The sequence below is a fragment of the Malus domestica genome, chromosome 17 (genome assembly GCF_042453785.1).
Source record: "Malus domestica chromosome 17, GDT2T_hap1".
NCBI classification, from domain to species: domain Eukaryota; kingdom Viridiplantae; phylum Streptophyta; class Magnoliopsida; order Rosales; family Rosaceae; genus Malus; species Malus domestica.
The window spans coordinates 30,059,614-30,080,213 of record NC_091677.1 but is presented as its reverse complement, the minus strand read 5'-3'; the positions used below and the strand labels follow the sequence as shown (position 1 = coordinate 30,080,213).

Genomic DNA, 20,600 nt, shown 5'->3' with positions numbered 1-20,600 from the left:
TTGAATAACTCAGGAGAACTAAGGGACATAAAAAAAAAGGGTGTTCTGAAACTAATTCACATTTCTACCGCCTTTGGGAGAAAATTGGCCTCATGGAAGAATCAGATGACAAAAATCAATAGACGTGTGCAGAAATGGTTCCTCTCTGTTTCAAGTCGAATTTTTATTCTATAACGTTGAGATAAAATTAAATTGAACAACAAACAAGGTGGCACACAGGCTACCTAGCTAGGTTGGGTTTAACCGTTGATAACCCAGTACTTTCGTTTAAAGAACCCCTAATGTAATCTCTGATCTTCCCATTGATGATAGCACTTTTTAGTAATTTTCTTTGGTGCGAAAAACTCTTTTTCCCTTGGTTCGGGTTGAAATCCCTGACAAGGTTAATGTTATACGTACTCAATTTCTTCATCAATGAATATCGTATTTATGCTAAAAAAATTTAAACAAAAATAAATAGAATGAGAGAGGGGCATTTTCATTTGTTAATTATTATATTACACATATACAATCACATATTTCTATACAACCCTAGCTAGTAAGCTACAGCTCATCCATACATAAGGAGTCCTCGGACTACAACTCTAACTAGTAGAATCTTCCCCCTTGTGCTTGCTTGAATATACATCAGAAAAAGGGACTTCATATAAACAAGGTTTGCCTGTACAGTCTTTGCTCAGATTCGAGTGCTTGTACAAACAATGGTGTTAATTTGTTTCAACAACTTCATATGGAGGCCAGTCGTTTGACTTAGTATGTGTAGTTTGAGTATCCAAGACTTCCCTTGAAATGAAGGCTGATAATTATTGACTTGTCCTCCATATCCACTGAAAGAATGGATCCTCTCCAGGTCCTAATGAGTGTGTTCTTAAGATCGATTTTTGCCATTGGAGCACGGAGCATAGCTTCAAATGCAAGCAAGGGTTTCAGTCCATTGGTATTTGGTGGGCTTTAAGCTTCGTGTAACCCGGTGTAATCATATTATTGAAACTGCAACGTATTGGAATACACGGGAGCTATTATATTGGACCACACTCCTGAGCTTTCTTTCGTGCAGTCACAACAGGAAACTAACAAGGCTCAGTCGTCGGAGAGGAAGTTATCAATGCATCGACTTCACTTTGATACTTCATGAACCACCCAGATCTGTCTTGCTTCATTTCGAAGGGTCAGCAGGCTCCTACGGATCATGCAAACGCCGATGCCATTTAGGGCATTTCCAATCTTTTAATATTAACACTGCCCCCGACTTGTTTTTGCTTTCTTGTTTTCAGAATGTCCCTCCTGCTACGTACGGTAGTACTTCTGGAGAAGGCACACACGATATGAATTCCATCAGTACAATGTCGTTAACATCAAAATCTAGCAATACTCATATATTTACTACTTAATTAGTGCTGCATTGAAACGCACAAAATCAATTCGAAGGGAGTGGAGCTTGTTGATCCATACCCATTTCTTACTTGCCCTCCTAGCTACTCACTAAACATTGCCATATACAAAAAGAAGAAGGGCGTCTCTGGTTTGATGAAAATTCCTAATCCATTCAAAACATGCCCAAAAGTTTACAACTACAGTATATTTCCAAGACTACATGGTTATGTCGAATAGATATGAAGGAAATAAAGCTCCTCCTAGTCCTCAAAATATCTTCTCTGCTAGCTCCTATATACAAGCAAAGACCACAGCAAAAAGAAATCAAACCATCATCGAAATTCATTGAAAAACCCGAGCCGCAGAAAGCTAATCCATGCAATGAGTGTATCATAAGACCTTTGATTCATCTTCCAAGGGGTCACGTAGGGTTCCACACATCCAATCCATCCATATAGTGTAATGGCCATAGTTATGGCGGTATGTAGTATGATGTATGGTGTGGTAGCCGGCACCCATGACAGGCCATATTTTGGCGTGGATGCAATCGTGAATGTTCGCTGTCCATATGGCCTCGATAAATAGGAGCGCTATGTGGGTGGTAAAATGCATTGGTACAAGAAATAGAGCTATAACATGTGGAACTGCCTGGAGTATCCCATCAATTGGGTGAAAAGCCAAACCTGACATAAACAGATCCAAAATAGTCGAGCATTAGCAAAATAAGTAAACAAAAGATTTCAAAAACCTGATGACAAGGTTGATGATTGTAGGAAAAAAAAGCTTATCTGCACCAAACAAAGACAGTGTTAAGTGGAATCACGTTCCTTAATTTAATGAAGCACAAACCAGTAATTTGTTTTCCCTTGCATCATATTTGTCGGGAATAACAAGTCGAGTGGATCAGAAAACAAGTGACTCTTACAAGATTAAAAAGGAAAACAAAATAGGAATTGTTCAAATGACATTGATTTCCATTAAAAAAAAAAAACTTAACATGGCCTTTTTACTTATGGAAAACAGATGTTTTATTAACATGTCATAAACAAAAGTTGATAAGATGTCAATCTCAAGCAGAATGCAGAACTCTTAAACTAAGCACTACTGATCAACAGAGACAGCCAGACTCGAATCCACATGAATATAAAAGAAAAAGGTACATAACCAATTTCCGAGGAATGTTTTATTTTTATGGAGAGGGATTCTGATGAACTGAAACACACAATAAGCGGCATGAAACTACCACTTTGGTCCATGAACATTACACACGAAATAACCATCACTGGGACTCCAAAGGAGGAATGTCCTTTTTTTTTTTGAACGAAGGATAGTATCCACACTAAGGGGGTGGGGGAGTGGGCTAAGCCTTACAATAGGCTTGCCATAATAATGTGGTTCAACTTCAACTTTGGCGAGAATCGAACCTAAGACCTCTCACTTACAAGTGTAGAAGAATACCACTAGACCGTAGTACTAAGTGGCTGCCAAAACCTAATCCATTGTGGATACATTGATTGTTTTCTGCAACCTAACTTTGGGCCTTAGTAGCAAAGCATAATATCAGAAGCCTATACCATACCAACTCAACTGGGTGATAACAAGGTTGAATTATTAGTCAACCAATGATCCTGGGGAAGAACTTGAGGAAAGTTCTTTTATCAAATCCTAGGTGGGGAGGGAGAATTTGCAGAACGAATGAAAAATAGTACATCATTAGCTTGTTAAGGTGAAAGTCACAGAAAAACAAGAAAACTGAAAGTGCATGTGCGTTCCATGTATTTTTCATGCTTCTTACTGATCCGGAAAGCAATTGAGACTTGTAAAGTTGGTTTCCAGATATACACTGAGATGGCAGCTCGAGTTAGAGCCAAAATCGCCATATGAAGGAGATTAACAGTCTTATGTTACGGAAAAGAAAAGTAAAAGAGAAACTGTTATCCTTCTTCCAAAATGGCTTCTTGCACTCAACACTCAACATTTAAGTTACCAAGTAAAAACCAAAACTGTACAGAATATGAATGGAATTTTGATAAACAAACGTGGAATTCCTAGAGTTTGTCTATCGCATCAAGTCCTTGAAAAAGTCACGTTCTACGACAAAATAGACTAGAGTGAAACTTAATTGGCAGGATAAAACAAACGTAAAATACAATGATAACAACAAGCAAGATATCTGGTGTTCGAGCAAGAGATACGCTGGGAAGAAAAGGGGGAAGTGTGTCACAGAAATATGTATCCTCATCAAGTGCACCAAACGCAGATTATACATACTCTATAACACTATCAAACATGACAGATGTATATGTGCCCATGCATCCGAATCAGATAAGATGTAAAAACATTCAAATTGCCATAAAGTATGAAAGTTTAGTTTGATAGCTTACCAGCAAACGGAGAGAGGGTGTTCTGCTTATTGTAGATGTGATGGGTTGCATGAAGATATTTATACAGAGGTTTTATGTCATGCAAGTCTCTGTGCATCCAATATATTCCGAACTCCACGAATACAAGATAAATTGCTAAATACGAGAGGTAAGCGGGCCAACCGACATCACTTATTCTTGCAAAGCACTTTGCCCAGCCATTTTCAACCATGTACTCAGAAACAGTTGGAAGAGCACAGTACCAAGGCATGGCCTTCATGGCAACATATATTTGCAAAAGCATGGCTTTATTCGAGGGAACGGCATCTGCAATGTGGGAACAGATAAAGAAAGAAAGAAAATTGTATTCATCCTAAATGTAGTTGTCAATACGGACGAAATTTTACGGTCAATTAACAAAACATCATAGGATCCACAACCTACAAGCTACAACCTTGTAACCTTATGTATGCTGAATCTTGTAAAAAATCTAATCACTAATCAATATGAAAGAGAAAGTTGAGATACAGATCCATCAATGTACATAAAAATAACTCAAACAACCACAGTCCATCTAATTTTCCTGAGATTAAAGTAAAGGAAAACTAATGAAAAGAGCTTGAAAACTTTGAGTTTTAATGATAAGGACAAAATAAAAGGTAAAGTGAATAGTACTATGTTTGACATTTTAATGTAAAAATGTAGCTTTTCGTTAAAGTGAACAGTACTCTGGACTTTTCGTTAAAACTCCCTTAAAATAAACTACTCATAGAAAACACTATTGAAGAAAGAGAGAAATGAAGAAATTAAATCAAAACCAACAAACAAATAAACAGACTCAAAAGTTTCGAACCAAGCAAAACCAATCTGATAAATAGATTTAGAAATCACTAAAACTCTCCTCAATCCATACCTTGAAAATAACAAGAGTAATTAGATAGGAATTCTAAGAAATCACATAACTTCTCAAAAACAATGTGATGGTCTTTAATTATGCTTTACTTTTCAATGAATAAGACGATATTCTAATTAATCTAATTTGAGATTTGAACTTAAGAAAAACTAATGAAAATGGCTTGAAAACTTTGAGTTTTAATGATAAGGACAAAATAAAGGGTAGAATGAATAGTATCAGGATTGACTTTTTAGTATAAAAATGTGGTTTTTCGTTAAAGTGAACAGTACCAGGTGCTTTTCGTTAAAGTTCACGTGAACTTATGTACAAAGAGCGAGGAAGCACACTTTTCTAGTCAATTGTAATACATCTGTTTGTTTTTTTTGGTGTTCAATAATTTCCATAATCCATGAGAGGAGAGATGTTCACAATCAATAACCAACAGTACCCACCAAATCACAGACTAACATATTTCATCTCACAACCAAACCACCAATTTTATTATTATTATTTTTATAAAAAAAACAGAACGAAAAGTAAAAGTCAAACCACTAAAAAGGAAGAGAGAGACCATTGGACATTGGTGTACCTTTGGGGATATAAATGTTGCGTTTCAAGTAATAAATGTAGAGGCACCAGAGGAAGCCGGAGACGAGGTAGAGCAAGGTCCCGCCGACGTAGTTGCGCAGCCACGTCTGGAAGAAGTGGGGGAGTGGGTCCCACACTCTATTGGGCACGAGGCTGCCGAGCACAATGCGGTTATAGAACGTCGTCTCCTCCAGGAACGGGTTCAGGTAGGACTCCTCCATCGGCGCGACACGATTCTTCCAGCGAGGGGCTGCCACCGGAGATTTGAGCAGCGAATAAAAAGGTAGGAGAGAGAGAGAGGGGGGCAGAGAGACAGAGGCAGGTAGGCTGCGCTGGAGGCGAACGACTGATGCTGAGATTCGTTTGTCTGTTTTGTAATGTTGTGCTGTGTTGTGTTTTTCCAAGTTGGGAGTACGTGGACGACGTAATTTAAGCTTTTAGTGTTATGCTATCGATTGGTATGGTGAAGGGCCGGACCATAATGCTTCATGTAGCCCTACCTCCACCACCGTTTGGAGAAATTTTTCATTGTGACCTTAATACGGATGATACACTATGTGTTTTTATGTAAGTGGTAAGAAATTTTATTTTTTAAGTTATTAACTTTTTAGCATACAAATTCCACAATTTGTATAGTGACAAGTGGTGTACCACCTCGTATGCCGGTTACATTGAAAATTCTCTCCATTGCTTGCAAGCTGGAAATTACAATGCAATCCTTTGAAAAAAAATCAATTCAACGATATATTTATGTTAAGGCTTTTTCACAGTAGGCCGAAAGATTAAGTGTGACACCTATAATATAAGAATCAAACTTTTAAGTGGGGCAAGGAATCTGAGTGTTATGATTATGATTCTTACTTTTGAGTTCAGTACTCATAAGTGTGATTCATATACAACTAATGACGAAAGAGAGAAAAAAAGATAACCATTCCTAAAATAGAGAAAAAGAAAAAAATAGACGGGTTAACATTTAATTTACAAAACTCACTCCTATCAAACTTACTATACTTTGGCAATAATAGTGTCATGGTGCTCGATTTTTATTTATGGACATCAATTTCACCTAAACCAATGTGGAATACATATAATGAACATGCCACACTAAGTTGGTATTGAACTCTCTATCAACGAAATTTGAACCTAAGACCTTCATTTACAAGTAAAAAGAAATTCCATTAGACTGTAGGGTTAAGTGACGGTACATTTTCTTAAAAAACTAAAAAGTTCATTTGTTGCAAGTGATGAATTGCCGTTGTGAATATGATCTTCCTTTTTAACCTATTGTATTCTCAGTTCAATGATTCTCCTATTCTCCTGATGTAATTTAGGATAGTAATATCATCTGCACAAGAAATAAATAAAAATCCATTTGTTTGAATATGCCACAAACATTTTTGAGTTTAAACACCAAATGTCTAGATTTTTTTTATCTAATACATATAAATAGCATAAGCTTCAAATTAGGCACACTTAGAGCAATGTGCATTAAGTTAAACAAATATCAAAATTGTAATTTTATTGTGTGAATTAAGACACGTGGCGCTACAAGAATTTGAGGATGCACCAACTAAAAGTTTAGCAATGGTTGTTTTTGTTCATAAAATGGGACAATGGGTGCCAACTGATATTTATTTCTTTATTTTTGCTCTCTTTTACTTTTGAATTGGTACCTAATGCATTTAGGTATTTAAAACGAAAGAAAATGTGAAATTTTGTGGTGAGTTTTTAAATTTAGTCATTAAATTAGGCACATTTCAAGTAAATAAATACATAAACCATACTTGTTGAATTTTCATAATTCTTTGATTCGATGCATATATATGGTGGTTAATTGTTTACAATTACACATAAATAAAGTTTACTTTATACATAGCAATTTTAATGTGTCATACAATAATTAAGTGCGAATGGCTCAACAATGTATTTACTTAATTGGTCAAATTTTATCACTAACTAATACTATAATCTAGTGGCATTCTCCTTCAATTATAAGTAAAAGGTCTCAAATTTGACACACATGAATGACGATGATCTATGATATTTGTGTTGATTTGTATAGCCCCATCTCTTTTTTCAAAGTAAGATACCGTTCTTAATAAAAGATGGTAAACTTTTATCCAAATGCATACATGCATAATTTTAATCATCGGTAGGAGAAAAATTGTTGTCATATATATGCCTGCTTAAGCCAGGCACATGCAAATAGAAAAATCTGTGGGCAACAGAATCTTTCTCTATAGTGTTAACGTGAAATTTGCAATCCCATAGATTTCACATACCGCTAGTTTTTGGTAGGATTTTTTTAGGAACGTCCAAGTACTAGTTGATTAGCAGAAGCAGAATTACGTATGAAGACCGAAGAGGGCACTCCATAACATGCATGGTGCTAATTACAATTCATATTTAATCATCGTCAATGAGAGTGTCCATTCAAAAGAGATTGCACAAGATATGAGTAAATCTAGCTGATCATCTATGCACCCACTACACTATTTGTCACACAGCCTGTAATGCTTTGGATGATAACTCTTAAGCGCATGTATCTTGAACATCGATCATCCACATACCTCCCAACTACTTTTGGTGTAGATTACATATATAAATGTGGACCACCTTGATTAGGTGTACGGGAGTAGTGCTGAGCACTTGTAAACTTTACTATTAAGTCTTGAGTAGTACTACACTTACCATTAAAATAGAAAATTGAATGAAATCATTTCATCAAATAAAGATATAATGAATTACAAAAAGATCTAGGGCTAATGAATCGATCTACATAACTTGAAAAGTGAATAGGCTAAAAATGTAAATAGCGCATAAAGACTAGCAAGATTCAAGTCATGAAGGGGAAAATAATACTATAGGAGTCCACTGAGTTCACTGGTATCATACTGGACTGAACAAGAAACATATGCCTCAGAGAGAAATTCAAGGGTGATTGGAATTTTACGTCAACCGAATCATAGCACATTGTGACAGAGTTATAAGAGTTTTAGATCTCAAGGATCGTAGGTAGTGTTTGCTTCAAAAGAAAGCTATTTTGCAATTGTAGCTGAAGAGTTAGAGATTATGCTGAAGAGCAATTTGGGTAGTGTTGAAAAGCAATTGAGTTCATTGAAGAATCACTTGAGGTTTGTATAATAGTAGAGATTGAATTTTGACGAAGGTCCTGAGCTTGAAGGCCCTTGGTCCAAAGGAGCAACCTCAAACTTAATGCTGAACAGGAACATGGGTAGATTGGTTATTTGATGCTGATAATAATTGCAATTATTGGTTGTTGGCCTTCAACAGTGTCTTGTGGCATTTTGCACGGTTGCTTAAGTGACATCAACTTATTGGATGACGCGTTCCTCAATATTTAAGGATGCAAGAAATTTCTAGATCTAGTCGCCTGCGTGGCAGATGAGCTTCGAGTAGGATCGATTCCAAGCCCTCAAATGATTATGGAATAGTGAGTTGGTTGTCCGAACCCTAAGATAGGATTCTGGATTGGGTCTTGAAGTTGGTGGACCGATATCACGCGACTTTAAATAAATAAAAAGGTAAATCTCAATTTACTTCAAGTTTCATGGTTTTCAACATTTGGTAAATGAATTTTTTTTTGTCCCAAAGTTATACCTAAAATGTTAATTTTGGGACAGTCTCATACATCTGTTAGTTTGACTGTTAAATCAGCCGTTAACTGATGACGTGGCACCCACGTGGACAGTGACTAGGCACCATGTGTCAATATAGGGCCCACATGAATATTAAAAAAGAAAAAGAAAAAACAAATTATGGCGTTCACCCCCTCCCTTCTGGACCTGGATTGTCTGCCTTTTTCCCATCATATACCCTTCCCATCCCCTTTTATTATTGTGATCATGGTTAAACCACGTCAATATTTTATATTGATTTTTTTATAGAAATAATAAGACAAATAACAATGTGAATATAAATGTTGACTTAGCTTAACTGTGACCATAGAAATAAGAAGGGATGGGAAGGGTATGGGATGGGGAGGCAGACAATCCAGGTCCATCCGAAGCAGGATGACCTCATGGGTTGTCGACCATCGGATCCATCCGAAGCATGTTATCCATTACGATTAATTGGACCACAGCACAGCACTTATAACGCACAACAGCATATTTATGCACATCACACTCGGCCTTAATTGGTCCACATTTTATGCACGTCACACATATCCTTTTACTTCTCACATACCTTTATTAATTTTTGTCCATTGATTTTTTTCAATTCATTCGATCTAATGGTCAGATATTAAGAGGGGTGTGTGATAAGTAAAAATGAGTATGTAGATAAAATCAACTATAAATAAATGATTAGGGGTATTTATTATAGGCAGATAAAGTATAGGTTTTATCGCAAAAGATCTCCATATAATAAGGAGTGGAAATACTTATTAGAGTAATGCTACATTAACATATATTTGTATCATTTCTTTAATAGAGATGAGATTTACATATGATGAAGACTCATGCAACTCCTATATTGTAGACATAAAACCGATCCATTATTCTCCAACGATCATGATCTGGTCTGCTTCTACGGAAGTTGATACACGAGATGTTAATGGGAGGATCTTGCCGAGTAAACTTCTGGGTAAACTTTTGTTTGATAATCACTCTATAGGCAAGTTTGGTCACAGTGTGGTCGATCTCGTAGTTCACTATAATATTAAAGGTCAACCGATTGGGTTTTTTAATCTACTCGTTTATTTTATTTATTTATTTATTTTTATTTATGACCGAAAGCTTGACAAGTAAGCAAAAATGACCGGATAATATAAACATCAAATTATAGAAGAAAAAACCAGCCCAAAGAAGCGCAAGGCCCAACAATAATAGGGCCTAAAAAGGAGCAAGAGCTAACGTAAGTGGACGCATGCAATACTTAAAATCAGGAAACAATTAAACTGCAAAATACCCTCCAATCATTACAAGGCTGCCGATTACTCTCCTGAACGATTTCTCCTGATCACAACACTTAATTAGTTAAATTTGAGAGAATTTCATTTAAATTTCCATTCAATGATATCATGTGTGAGGCATGTGACATACTTTCGAGTATTAAAACTCCAAACTATCACACGGATGTCAATTACCCTCTCACCCAAACTATTTAGATGAAATTCTCTCGAATCTTATTGTTTCTTAAGTCGAATTCTAGGTTTATTCTTAAAACTGTGTCCACAGGCCTCTCACGTGAACCACTTAACTACATCATACATGAAATATTATACAACAATTATGGATCAAAACCAAGTAGCAAAGGGGCAACCCGCAACAAAGGCTCCAATGCGTCAGGTAAGAATTTTCTAGCAAACAAGAAACACACTGAAGTTGTATTGCCATTGTACGTGCATTCTGATCCAAACCGAATCCGATTAAGAAACTCATCCGTAATATCCATCCATCCAAATTTTCCGGGATGAGGACCACCCCTTGACCAATCCACCCAAGTGACGCTCCTATTTGAATTCAACTCAGTGTACATCAAGTTCACTAGTGTTGGAATATAGTGCTCATCAATGTAACAAGGAGGGTTGCAGTACTGTTGAAATATTGGATAATATTTCCGATCTGAAACGATATGGACGGCAAGGTCACGGTGCACTTCGAACCACTGAGACCCCTTTCTCCAATCTGTGATGTTTATCATCGGGTACATTTGAGGGTTGTATCGGCCACGGCCTGGCTTCCTCGGGTCATCGAATGAGTTCAGGAAGCTTAGGTTTGAGTTGATGAGGTAGTGATATGCTGTTGTGAAGTTGAATAGAGGAATGCAGGATTCAGAAAGCAACACAAATCTTTGATTGGAGATGTCAAGAAGTGCATTTGCCAAGAGTCGTTTCTCGGCATCTAGCATTGATGATGTTCCCCAGTAGACTGGCTGCAACCGAATGAATAGTATTGGTTTCAAATATAGCAAAGATTGTTTAATTGCTTTCTTCTTCTTTTTGGTCATACTTAAAAATACAGAAACTCTTATCCATGAGCTTATTATCTCCAACAAATTGGGGTTTAATGTTCACCACAATAGTCTAGAATGTGTATGAGTTCAGTGGTCCATTACGAATTAGCGTGTTTGGGTTAATTGTAATTTTAACAATAGATACAATACGACTTGAAACTGGCATGAAGTTAGCGGATTTGAGTTGATTTTTGCTTAAAGACAAACATGACACAACCCAGACTCTAACAAAAATGGTTATGCTAGGAAAGTTGAAGCTTAGGGCCGGTCTAGTAATGTTTTACAAAACAATTTTGAAAGATCTATTGCATTATGATATGCAAATATCTAATAATTTAATCCGAGAATAATTTTTTAAAAAGAAAACATTGAAAATGTATTTGAAATGTGGTTGTAATATAAATTACTGTCAAACACGAGCATGACATTAGACCTGGCAATTTCTGACACGACACAGTGACACAACATGAAAACGACACGAAAATAACGGGTTTTGGGTCAACACGATAACTTATCGGGTCATTATCGGGTGACCTGTTAAGAATCCGTTAATCACGGGTTCTTAACGGGTATACACGCGGGTAACACGTGGGTAACCCGTTTCGACCCGTTAAGAAAAAATTTATTTTGATAATTTTAAAGCTTAATTACTAATAGATTTATTATAAAATACAATAGCCATATTAATATATACAATATATTCTATATTAAATATATAGTTTTGTATTATTATTCTATATAAGTTTTAAAAAAAAGTTTTAGTCATTATTTATTTTTATTATGAGAGTTCCTTATTATTATTACTAGGGTAAATTTTACTTAACATGTTGTTGTCCAAAATTAAAATAAACTAATATAGTATTTGTATAGGCAAGAACTAAGAAGACATACATACAAGTATAAAAAATGTGAAAGAATATATAAACACTCGTGACTTATCATTATTCATCCACGAGTAGATAATGGTTACACTTACATTATCGTTTAGATTTTTAAAATCTTCCAAACCTTCATGAATAATGTTTTTTATTTGAGGGAAAAATTAATAAAATCAATAATAATTATTGTAGAAGTGTAAAAAATGTAAAAAAAAAATATACAAGCACTCATAGTGACAAACTTTACAACTTTCATGAAGGGATCAGCTTCGAAATCCAATACTATAATTCATAAACCTTAAATTTATATTTAACCGTTGATTGCTATTTACGCTTTATTCTTCTTACTGAATTTCATTTTTAAAATTTCATTTTTTGAAAACATGATCATCTGGCGAATGTAAGAAGATGAATGGCTTAGATCTTTGATATCACGTTTCGATATTTATGGTTAACTGAAATATTAGTCGATGTCATATAGTTTGTAGAAACTTTATAAACATCGAGCAATATTTTCACTAACCGTAAAACTCTGAATATAATATCAATGATCCAAACCGTTCATCTTCCTACATCCTCTAATAGATCAAGTTTTCAAAAAAGAAAATCTGAAAAAACAAAATTTGATGAGAACAATGAAGCGTAAATGTAAACAACAATCAACGGTTAAATTTTGATATATGATTTATATGATTATAGTGGCGAATTTCGAAGTTAAGCTCTTCATGAAATTCTTGTCATTACAAGCGTTTATATATTTTTTCTATATTTTTTTACACTTCTACATTAATTAAAAAACTATTAAAGACTTTAGGTAAGTGAAAATATACTTAAAAGAAAAACGCGTTTTTATGTTTTGGATGTGAGAATATGGTATGTATATACTTATTTAGTATTATGTTTTTCATTTGATTATTTATTGGTTTAAAATATATTTTCCTTAACAGGTAACGGGTCGGGTCATATTACATGTTAATATTATCGGGTCGATTTTGGGTCGGATCATTTTACCCGTTTGTTTTAACGGGTGTTACACGACATGACCCGTTAAGATATCGGGTATGACACGAAAACGATACAAACACGGAAAACACGACACGAATGCCAGGTCTACATGACATATTGACAGGAATTACTATCCTAGGACTTTCTTATGGCTCGGCCTTCAAGCTATTGGATATATGAATGCTAAAGTTGAAACCAATATCACTGTTGGATAAATGATCAGTAGTAAGCCCCACACTAATTAATTTCCTAAGAGATGTGTACATATTAATTGATCGATCAATCACGTTTAAATACTTCTGTTATAGAAGTGAATCTCTACCATATGGTGTAATGGTTTTCATCTTCAATTGTAGGTGGAGATTTTTATGTTCGACTTACACAAATAGTGAATACAATACCAAATTAGTGCTAACTTATTTTGGGCTTAGCTCAACTCCCATCCACAAAAATAATGAAAGGAACTAACCTGGCTATGAATTCTTCTACTATGGAACACAGAATCTTCAGGCACTGATTCATTGAAATCCGGGTGTGCGTGCACATAGATGGAGTATAGTCTTTCGTGTCCCTCGAAAAACTTCTCCCACAAGGGAGACAAAGGCAGAGGTCCCTTTGTCAAGAACATGAAAGCCACTTTCGGAACAAGCTTGTAAGGCAAATCTTGAATTCGAGGAACCATCAATGCCCTCGAAAACAACTCCTCGTCACTCATATTGTGTAAAAGGAATTTTTTTTCTTTGAGTGAAACACTGTTAGATGTCCCATTTTTGGAGAAAGATGGTATGAGAAATGGATGCAGTGGGGGTAGCGGATTTGGTGATGGGGGTGGCGACGATTGAGCTTGAGGTGATGATGGTTGTAAAGGAAAAATATTGTTAATGGAATTTAGGGAGGCTTGAAAAGTAGTGAATGAGAAGCTCTGGAAATATAAGGTAATTATGATACCTAGTGACAAACCTATACCAAAGAAAAGGAAATGAAGGACATGGTTTAGCTGGATTAGGGTTCGGAAGGGCCGGGAAATTGATTGAATTTGGAATTGCTCATGGCTCGTCATTGCCATTGGGCAGATCGGAAAGAAAGATATCGAGGAAGGAGTTTCCTAGCTGGCTAGCTCATCAAACTGCTAATAGTAAAGTCAAGCTGAAAGCTCTTTCAAATACAGGCTTCTCTGTGGAGAAGGTATTTAGCATGTTCTTTGTGGACTTTCTACATCGTGCTTCAAAGTTAAGCAGGAGATTAATAGTAATTTAGCTGTAAGTAATCAGGAAAGCACCTTTTGGAGTTTGCAATCAGTTGGAGCAAAGTTGTCCTAGAACTTGAAGCAAATTGTTTAAGCTGATGAGGGTTGACAAACCATTCCTTCAATACCACACAAAATAATCAAAAAATAAAAAATAAAAATAAAATAGCAAGTTAAATAATCTGATGCTTGTTTTTGCATTAACGTCTCATGAAACATCAACTGGTACTTGATTATGTCCAGAGTTTTATGCCATTTGCTTCATATCACAAACAAAAGAGAACCATAGTGTGGAACAGCACTTTGTTGCTAATCCAAATTATAATTAAAAGTTAAAAACCCAACAAAAAGCTAACCCCATTTTTAATTTTTAACAATTACCAAAAATTAAGCGGGTTGTCATAGATTAACAGGGGAAATGAAAACTTAGGCAAATGTTAATCTCTTTGCATTTTGAAAGGTCAAACACATTGGTTGGAATTGGCAAATCGCAAATGAGTTTGGTCGTAGTCCAACAAGTCACCATAAATATTGACAATCGCCAAACAATGACAAATACAGCATCCATAAAGCACTGCTAAAATTATGGCAATTAAGTAGCCTCTTTTCTACTCTTTCTTTTGAATGACCAGTTTTTAAGTTCCCGATCTTACTTCTCATTCTACATGTAGGGTTTGGTCATCGTTTAATAGCCCACTATCAAATATTGAATTAGGTACTACCTGTTTACTTTGACTAATATGCATGCATGATTAATTATTGTTATAAATAGGCAAAAGTAGAGAAATAACATTTGCTAAGAGCGAGGCCGAAGTGGCACAAAATATCACACTGACAAAAGTATTGCAGATCTTAGAAAATGAGGGATACTGAGAGTATTATATTTCTTCATTTTCTCTTCTTGATCTTCTCCCTCTTTGAACAATCAAAGTGCTCTATTTATAGAGCCACTTCAATGGAAAATTACAAAAGGATTACTATTTAGCTTGTGAGTTTATACTATACACATGTGGGCAAACATACCCACTATTTACAACACTCCCCCTTGGATGCCCACATATCAGTATCAGTTGCCTCGTTAAAACCTTGCTTGGAAAAACCCAAAGGGAAAAAAATCATAGCGAAGGAAAAATAGCACAACTTTACCTGGATGGTGTTGAGCATGCTTATGTTGCCTCGTTAAAACCTTGATAGGAAAAATCTAATGGGAAAAAAATCCTAATCAAAGGAAAAAGAGTACAACATGCATGTATCATGGATGCTCCCCCTGAATTGTATCTCCCTCTGATTCCGCATTCTTCAAATTTGTAAGCCGACGTAATTTGATTCCCTGCACTAACTTCTGAAATGTGCACTTTGGTAGAGATTTGGTGAACAAGTCTGCTAAATTTTCATTTGAACGGATTTGTCTGACTTCAATAACTTTACCCTTCTGAATCTCATGTGCATTAAAAAATCTTGGAGATATGTGTTTAGTCTTATCACCTTTGATGAATCATTCTTTCATCTGGGTGACACAGGCTGCATTATCTTCATGGATGACAGTTGAAGTGTATGTCCTTGAAGGTAGACCACATGAATTCCGGATGTGATGGATCATTGATCTTAACCAAGAACATTCACGACTTGCTTCATGTAAAGCAATTATTTCTGAGTGATTGGAAGATGTAGCAACTAGCGTTTGCTTCGTTGATCACCATGAAATTGCAGTATCTCCATAAGTGAACACATATCCATTTTGTGAGTGGGCTTTATGCGGATCGGAGAGAAAACCAGCATCTTCGTATCTAACAAGGATCTGTTCATTTGTGGGCTTGTCTGAGTAGAAGAGACCTATATCTGTTGTCCCACGAAGGTATCGTAGAACATCTTTGACTCCCTTCCAATGACGAATTGTTGGAGCAGAGCTGTACCTGGCTAACAAGTTAACTGAAAAAGCTATATTTGGTATAGTACATTGTGCTAAATACAATAGAGCACCTATTGCGCTCAAATATGGTACTTCTGGACCAAGGACCAGTTCATCATCTTCTTTTGGACGGAATGGATCTTTCTTAATGTCTAAAGAACAAACGACCATTGGGGTGCTAAGTCGATAAGCCTTGTCCATGCCAAATTGCTTCAGTTTTTTTTCAATGTAAGCTGATTGATGGACCAAAATTCCATTAATACAATGCTCGATCTGCAGGCCGAGACAATATTTGGTTTTCCCAAGGTCTTTCATTTCAAATTCGTTTTTTAGATATTCAGCAGTTTTGTTGAGCTCTTCAGGGGTTCCAACTAGGCAAATGTAGTATTTGATTTCTTAATGAACACACAAGGGCAAATGACATTGTTGGCATATCCTTCTTTAATCAAATACTCACTGAGACGATTATACCACATTCGCCCAGATTGTTTCAGCCCATATAGTGATCGCCTTAATTTGATTGAGAACATACCTCGTGGTTTGTTAGTTGCTTCAGGCAACTTAAGTCCTTCTGGGACTTTCATATATATGTCTGTATCTAATTCTCCATATAGATACGCGGTGATGACATCCATAAGTCGCATGTCAAGTTTTTCTGAAATCACCAAACTTATTAAGTAACGGAATGTAATTGCGTCCATTACAGGAGAGTATGTCTTTTCATAATCAATTCCAGGTCTTTTTGAAAAACCTTGTGCAACGAGTTGTGCTTTATATCTTGCAATCTCGTTTTTCTCGTTGCGTTTCCTTGTGAATACCCATTTGTAACCTATGGGGTTCACACGAGGCGGGGTTTGGACTATTGGTCCAAAAACACTTCATCTTTCCAAGGAATTTAATTATGCTTGGATTGCATCTTTCCACTTAGGCCAATCTTATCTCTGTTTGCAGTCATCAACAAAGCGGGGCTTAATATCATCACTTAATATAATGTCAGTGGCTATTGCAAATGCAAACAAGTCGTCGATGATTATTTCATTTTGATCCCACAATTCATTAGTACATGTATAATTTATGGATATTTCTTTGCTTTCATGTACTTCTGTCTCTTCAGGGACATGTGTCTCATCAAAGACATTTTCTTTTTCAGGAAGTACAGAATCATGAATTGTGGATTTATCATTCAATTTCTTTTCTTGAATGATATCATTTGGGTTCAACTATGCCCTCATCTTTCTCTTTCGAGGGGCTGAATCTTTTGAACCTGGAGGTCTATCACGCTTCAGGCGTGCACTGGATGAATCATTCACTGCCACTTTATTTTGTCCAACAGGGACTTCAATTCTTGCAGGTGCGTTTGTAGCTGGTATATGTGATTTTGTCACTTTCGAAGCATCATTAAATGCATCTGGCATTTGATTAGCAATACCTTGAAGATGAACGATCCTTTTCACTTCATTTTCACATTGAGCGCTTCGTGGATCAAAATGAGATAAGGTGGGAACAACCCATTTCAGTTCTTGTCGTTCTTCTAGAACGGTCTTTTCTCCCCTTAACGACGGGAAAACTGTCTCATCAAAATGACAATCAGCAAAATGAGCTGTAAACATATCACTAGTCAAAGGTTCCAAATATCTAATGATAGATGGTGAATCAAAACCCACATAAATTCTCAGTCTGCGCTGAGGCCCCATTTTAATTCGTTGTGGTGGTGCAATAGGCACATAAACATCACAACCAAAAACTCATAAATGTGAAATATTTGACTGATGTCCAAACACGAGTTGTATTGATGAGTATTGGTGGTTAGCTATGGGTCTCAGTTGAACCAATGATGCTGCATGTAAGATGGCATGTCCCCATGCAGAGACTGGCAATTTCGTTTTCATGAGCAGAGTGCGGGCTATTAATTGAAGCTGCTTGATAAATGCCTCTGCTAAACCATTTTGGGTATGGACATGAGGAACAAGATGTTCAACATCAATGCCAAGTGCCATGCAATAATCATAAAAGGTTTGAGACGTAAATTCACCAGCGTTATTAAGTCGAATGGACTTAATGGGATAATCTGGGAACTGTGCTCGCAACTTAATTATCTGAGCAAGAAGTCTCACAAAAGCTACATTTTGAGTAGACAATAGGAAAACATGTGACCATCGGGTAGATGCATCAACCAAAATCATAAAATATCGAAATGGTCTACAAGGTTGTTGAATAGGTCCACAAATATCCCCTTGAATTCTTTGCAAAAATGATGAGGATTCATCATTAACCTTTAGTTGTGATGGTCTAATTACCAACTGCCCTTGGGAACAAGCCTTGCAAGGGTTATCATTTGAGACATCAATGTGTCTGCTCAATAATGGATGTCCATTAGAGTTGGTAATGATTCTACGCATCATGGTAAATCCTGGATGACCTAGACGGTCATGCCAAAGCATGTAAACCTTTGAATCAATGAACTTCTGGTTCATAACAGTATATGCCTCAACTGTCTTTATGTATGTATAATACAATCCACTCGATAAGCCATGCAACTTCTCCAATATACGCTTCTGGGTATCATTGGAGGTAATGCATAAATATTCCACATTTTTTACACTTTTCGTTTCAATGTGGTATCCATTTAGACGTATGTCTTTAAAACTCAACAAATTTCGAATGGATCGAGTAGCATATAATGCATTCTTTATGGACAATATTGTTCCATTTGGTAACATAATCTGGGCTTTTCCTGAGCCTTCAATTACATCTGATTGCCCTAATATTGTTGTTACCTTTACTTTTGCAAGTACCAAATTCGAGAAATACTTTCGATTTCGAAGTATTGAATGTGTGGTTGCGCTGTCTGCAAGACAAAAGTCTCCGCCATTGCTCTTGTTTTGAGAATAACCATAATTTTTATCCATGTTCTCTGAGTAAAGAAAAAGCAGTTTATTCATACTGGAATACTACTTTTATTGAATTGAAAATGCGAGCATTAAACCACAAGTACAAATAACAAGAGTACATTAAACATAAATAATTCAATCGGACCCATAAACTTTATTCCCTCTTTCATTGATAAAGTCTGTAGCATCCAGGTGGGTTGTGTTTAACTGTCCTGATAAATTGGTCAGTAGATCAGGTGTTTCCATTGGTTGAGCCTGGTTGAAGAAATTGATCTCGACACCCTTCTCCTTGAAGGAGGCTTGATACAGTTCTACCAGATGCTTTGGGGTGCGACAAGTACACACCCAATGTCCCTTGCCACCACACCTATGGCAAACTCCTTCAGGATTTCTAGGAGTGTTATATGAGCTTTTTCTTTCTGGCGATTTGCATTTTTAAAGCTCGGGCCTGGATTATGCCTTGGAACCTGGTTGTGAAACTGGACACCATGGTTCTTGCCCTTCCCGTTCCACCGGCCTCGCTTGTCGCCACGTCCTCGTTTGTAATTATTGCCATGAGAGGATATGGTATTCCTTTCAAGGGAAACAACATTCACTTCTGGGAATGGTGTTGATCCAGTAGGTCGGGAATTATGGTTTTTCATCAGGAGCTCATTATTCTGTTCAGCTACCAGGAGCACAGATATCAGCTGGTTGTATTCAGTGAAGCCTCGCGCTCTATACTGCTGTTGCAGGAGCATGTTAGAGGCATGAAATGTGCTGAAAGTCTTTTCCAATAACATATCCTCAGTAATAGTATCCCCACAGAGCTTCATCTGAGAGGTAATTCTGAACAACGCCAAATTGTACTCAGCCACTGACTTGAAATCCTGGATCCTTAAGTGAGTCCAGTCATAGCGAGCTCTTGGAAGAATCATCGTTGTCTGGTGATTGTATCTATTTCTCAAGGCCTTCCAGAGGGCTAACAGATCTTCAACCGTTAAGTACTCACTCTTTAGTGCCTCATCAAGATGGCGACGAATAAAAATCATGGCATTTGCCCGATCTTGAGAGGATGAGCTGTTCTCTTCCCTGATGGTATCTCCAAGATTCGCTGCTACCAGATGGATCTTGGTATCCAGTACCCAAGTAAGGTAATTCTTTCCAGTAATGTCCAGGGCAGAAAAATCAAGCTTTGCCAAGTTTGCCATGTTCTTTTTTGGAAGAAAAATGAGGTGTGTAAGAACTTGCAATAATATGTGTTCTAGAGGAATATATTGTTAGAACTTCTGGTTCTTACAAATTTTCGATCTTCAGGCCAAAATGTTAAGTACTCGAAACTTCAGGCTCGAGATTTACATGATTAATGAGAAGGGCAATTGTACAACACCATTCTCAACGAAACAAGTATAGGATGGGCGATTATTCCGCACCACTTTAAACAGCAGGAAAATTTAAATATGTAGAGCAAGGTGGACGTTTATACTGCACCA

The 20,600-nt window shown here is 36.5% G+C and overlaps 3 protein-coding genes across 3 annotated transcripts; all 3 read right to left on the bottom strand.

The window, feature by feature from the left end:
• Positions 1-1,523: 1,523 nt before the first annotated feature.
• On the bottom strand, positions 1,524-6,237 carry LOC103401753 (delta(7)-sterol-C5(6)-desaturase-like). Its single transcript, XM_008340469.4, has 3 exons — positions 5,222-6,237; positions 3,759-4,064; positions 1,524-2,057 (listed from the first exon to the last, which is right to left on the bottom strand). The coding sequence occupies exons 1-3, from the start codon at positions 5,439-5,441 to the stop codon at positions 1,765-1,767; spliced, it is 819 nt and encodes a 272-aa protein (XP_008338691.3). The 5' UTR covers positions 5,442-6,237; the 3' UTR covers positions 1,524-1,764.
• A 3,879-nt stretch (positions 6,238-10,116) lies between these two features.
• On the bottom strand, positions 10,117-14,397 carry LOC103431668 (glycosyltransferase BC10-like). The gene is made up of 2 exons (XM_029096723.2): positions 13,552-14,397; positions 10,117-11,118 (listed from the first exon to the last, which is right to left on the bottom strand). Exons 1-2 carry the CDS (start codon positions 14,146-14,148, stop codon positions 10,474-10,476), a joined length of 1,242 nt encoding a protein of 413 aa, XP_028952556.2. The 5' UTR covers positions 14,149-14,397; the 3' UTR covers positions 10,117-10,473.
• Positions 14,398-19,439: 5,042 nt separating this feature from the next.
• Positions 19,440-20,318, bottom strand: LOC139193465 (uncharacterized). The gene has a single exon (XM_070816489.1). The coding sequence runs from the start codon at positions 20,316-20,318 to the stop codon at positions 19,440-19,442; it is 879 nt and encodes a 292-aa protein (XP_070672590.1).
• Positions 20,319-20,600: the final 282 nt, after the last annotated feature.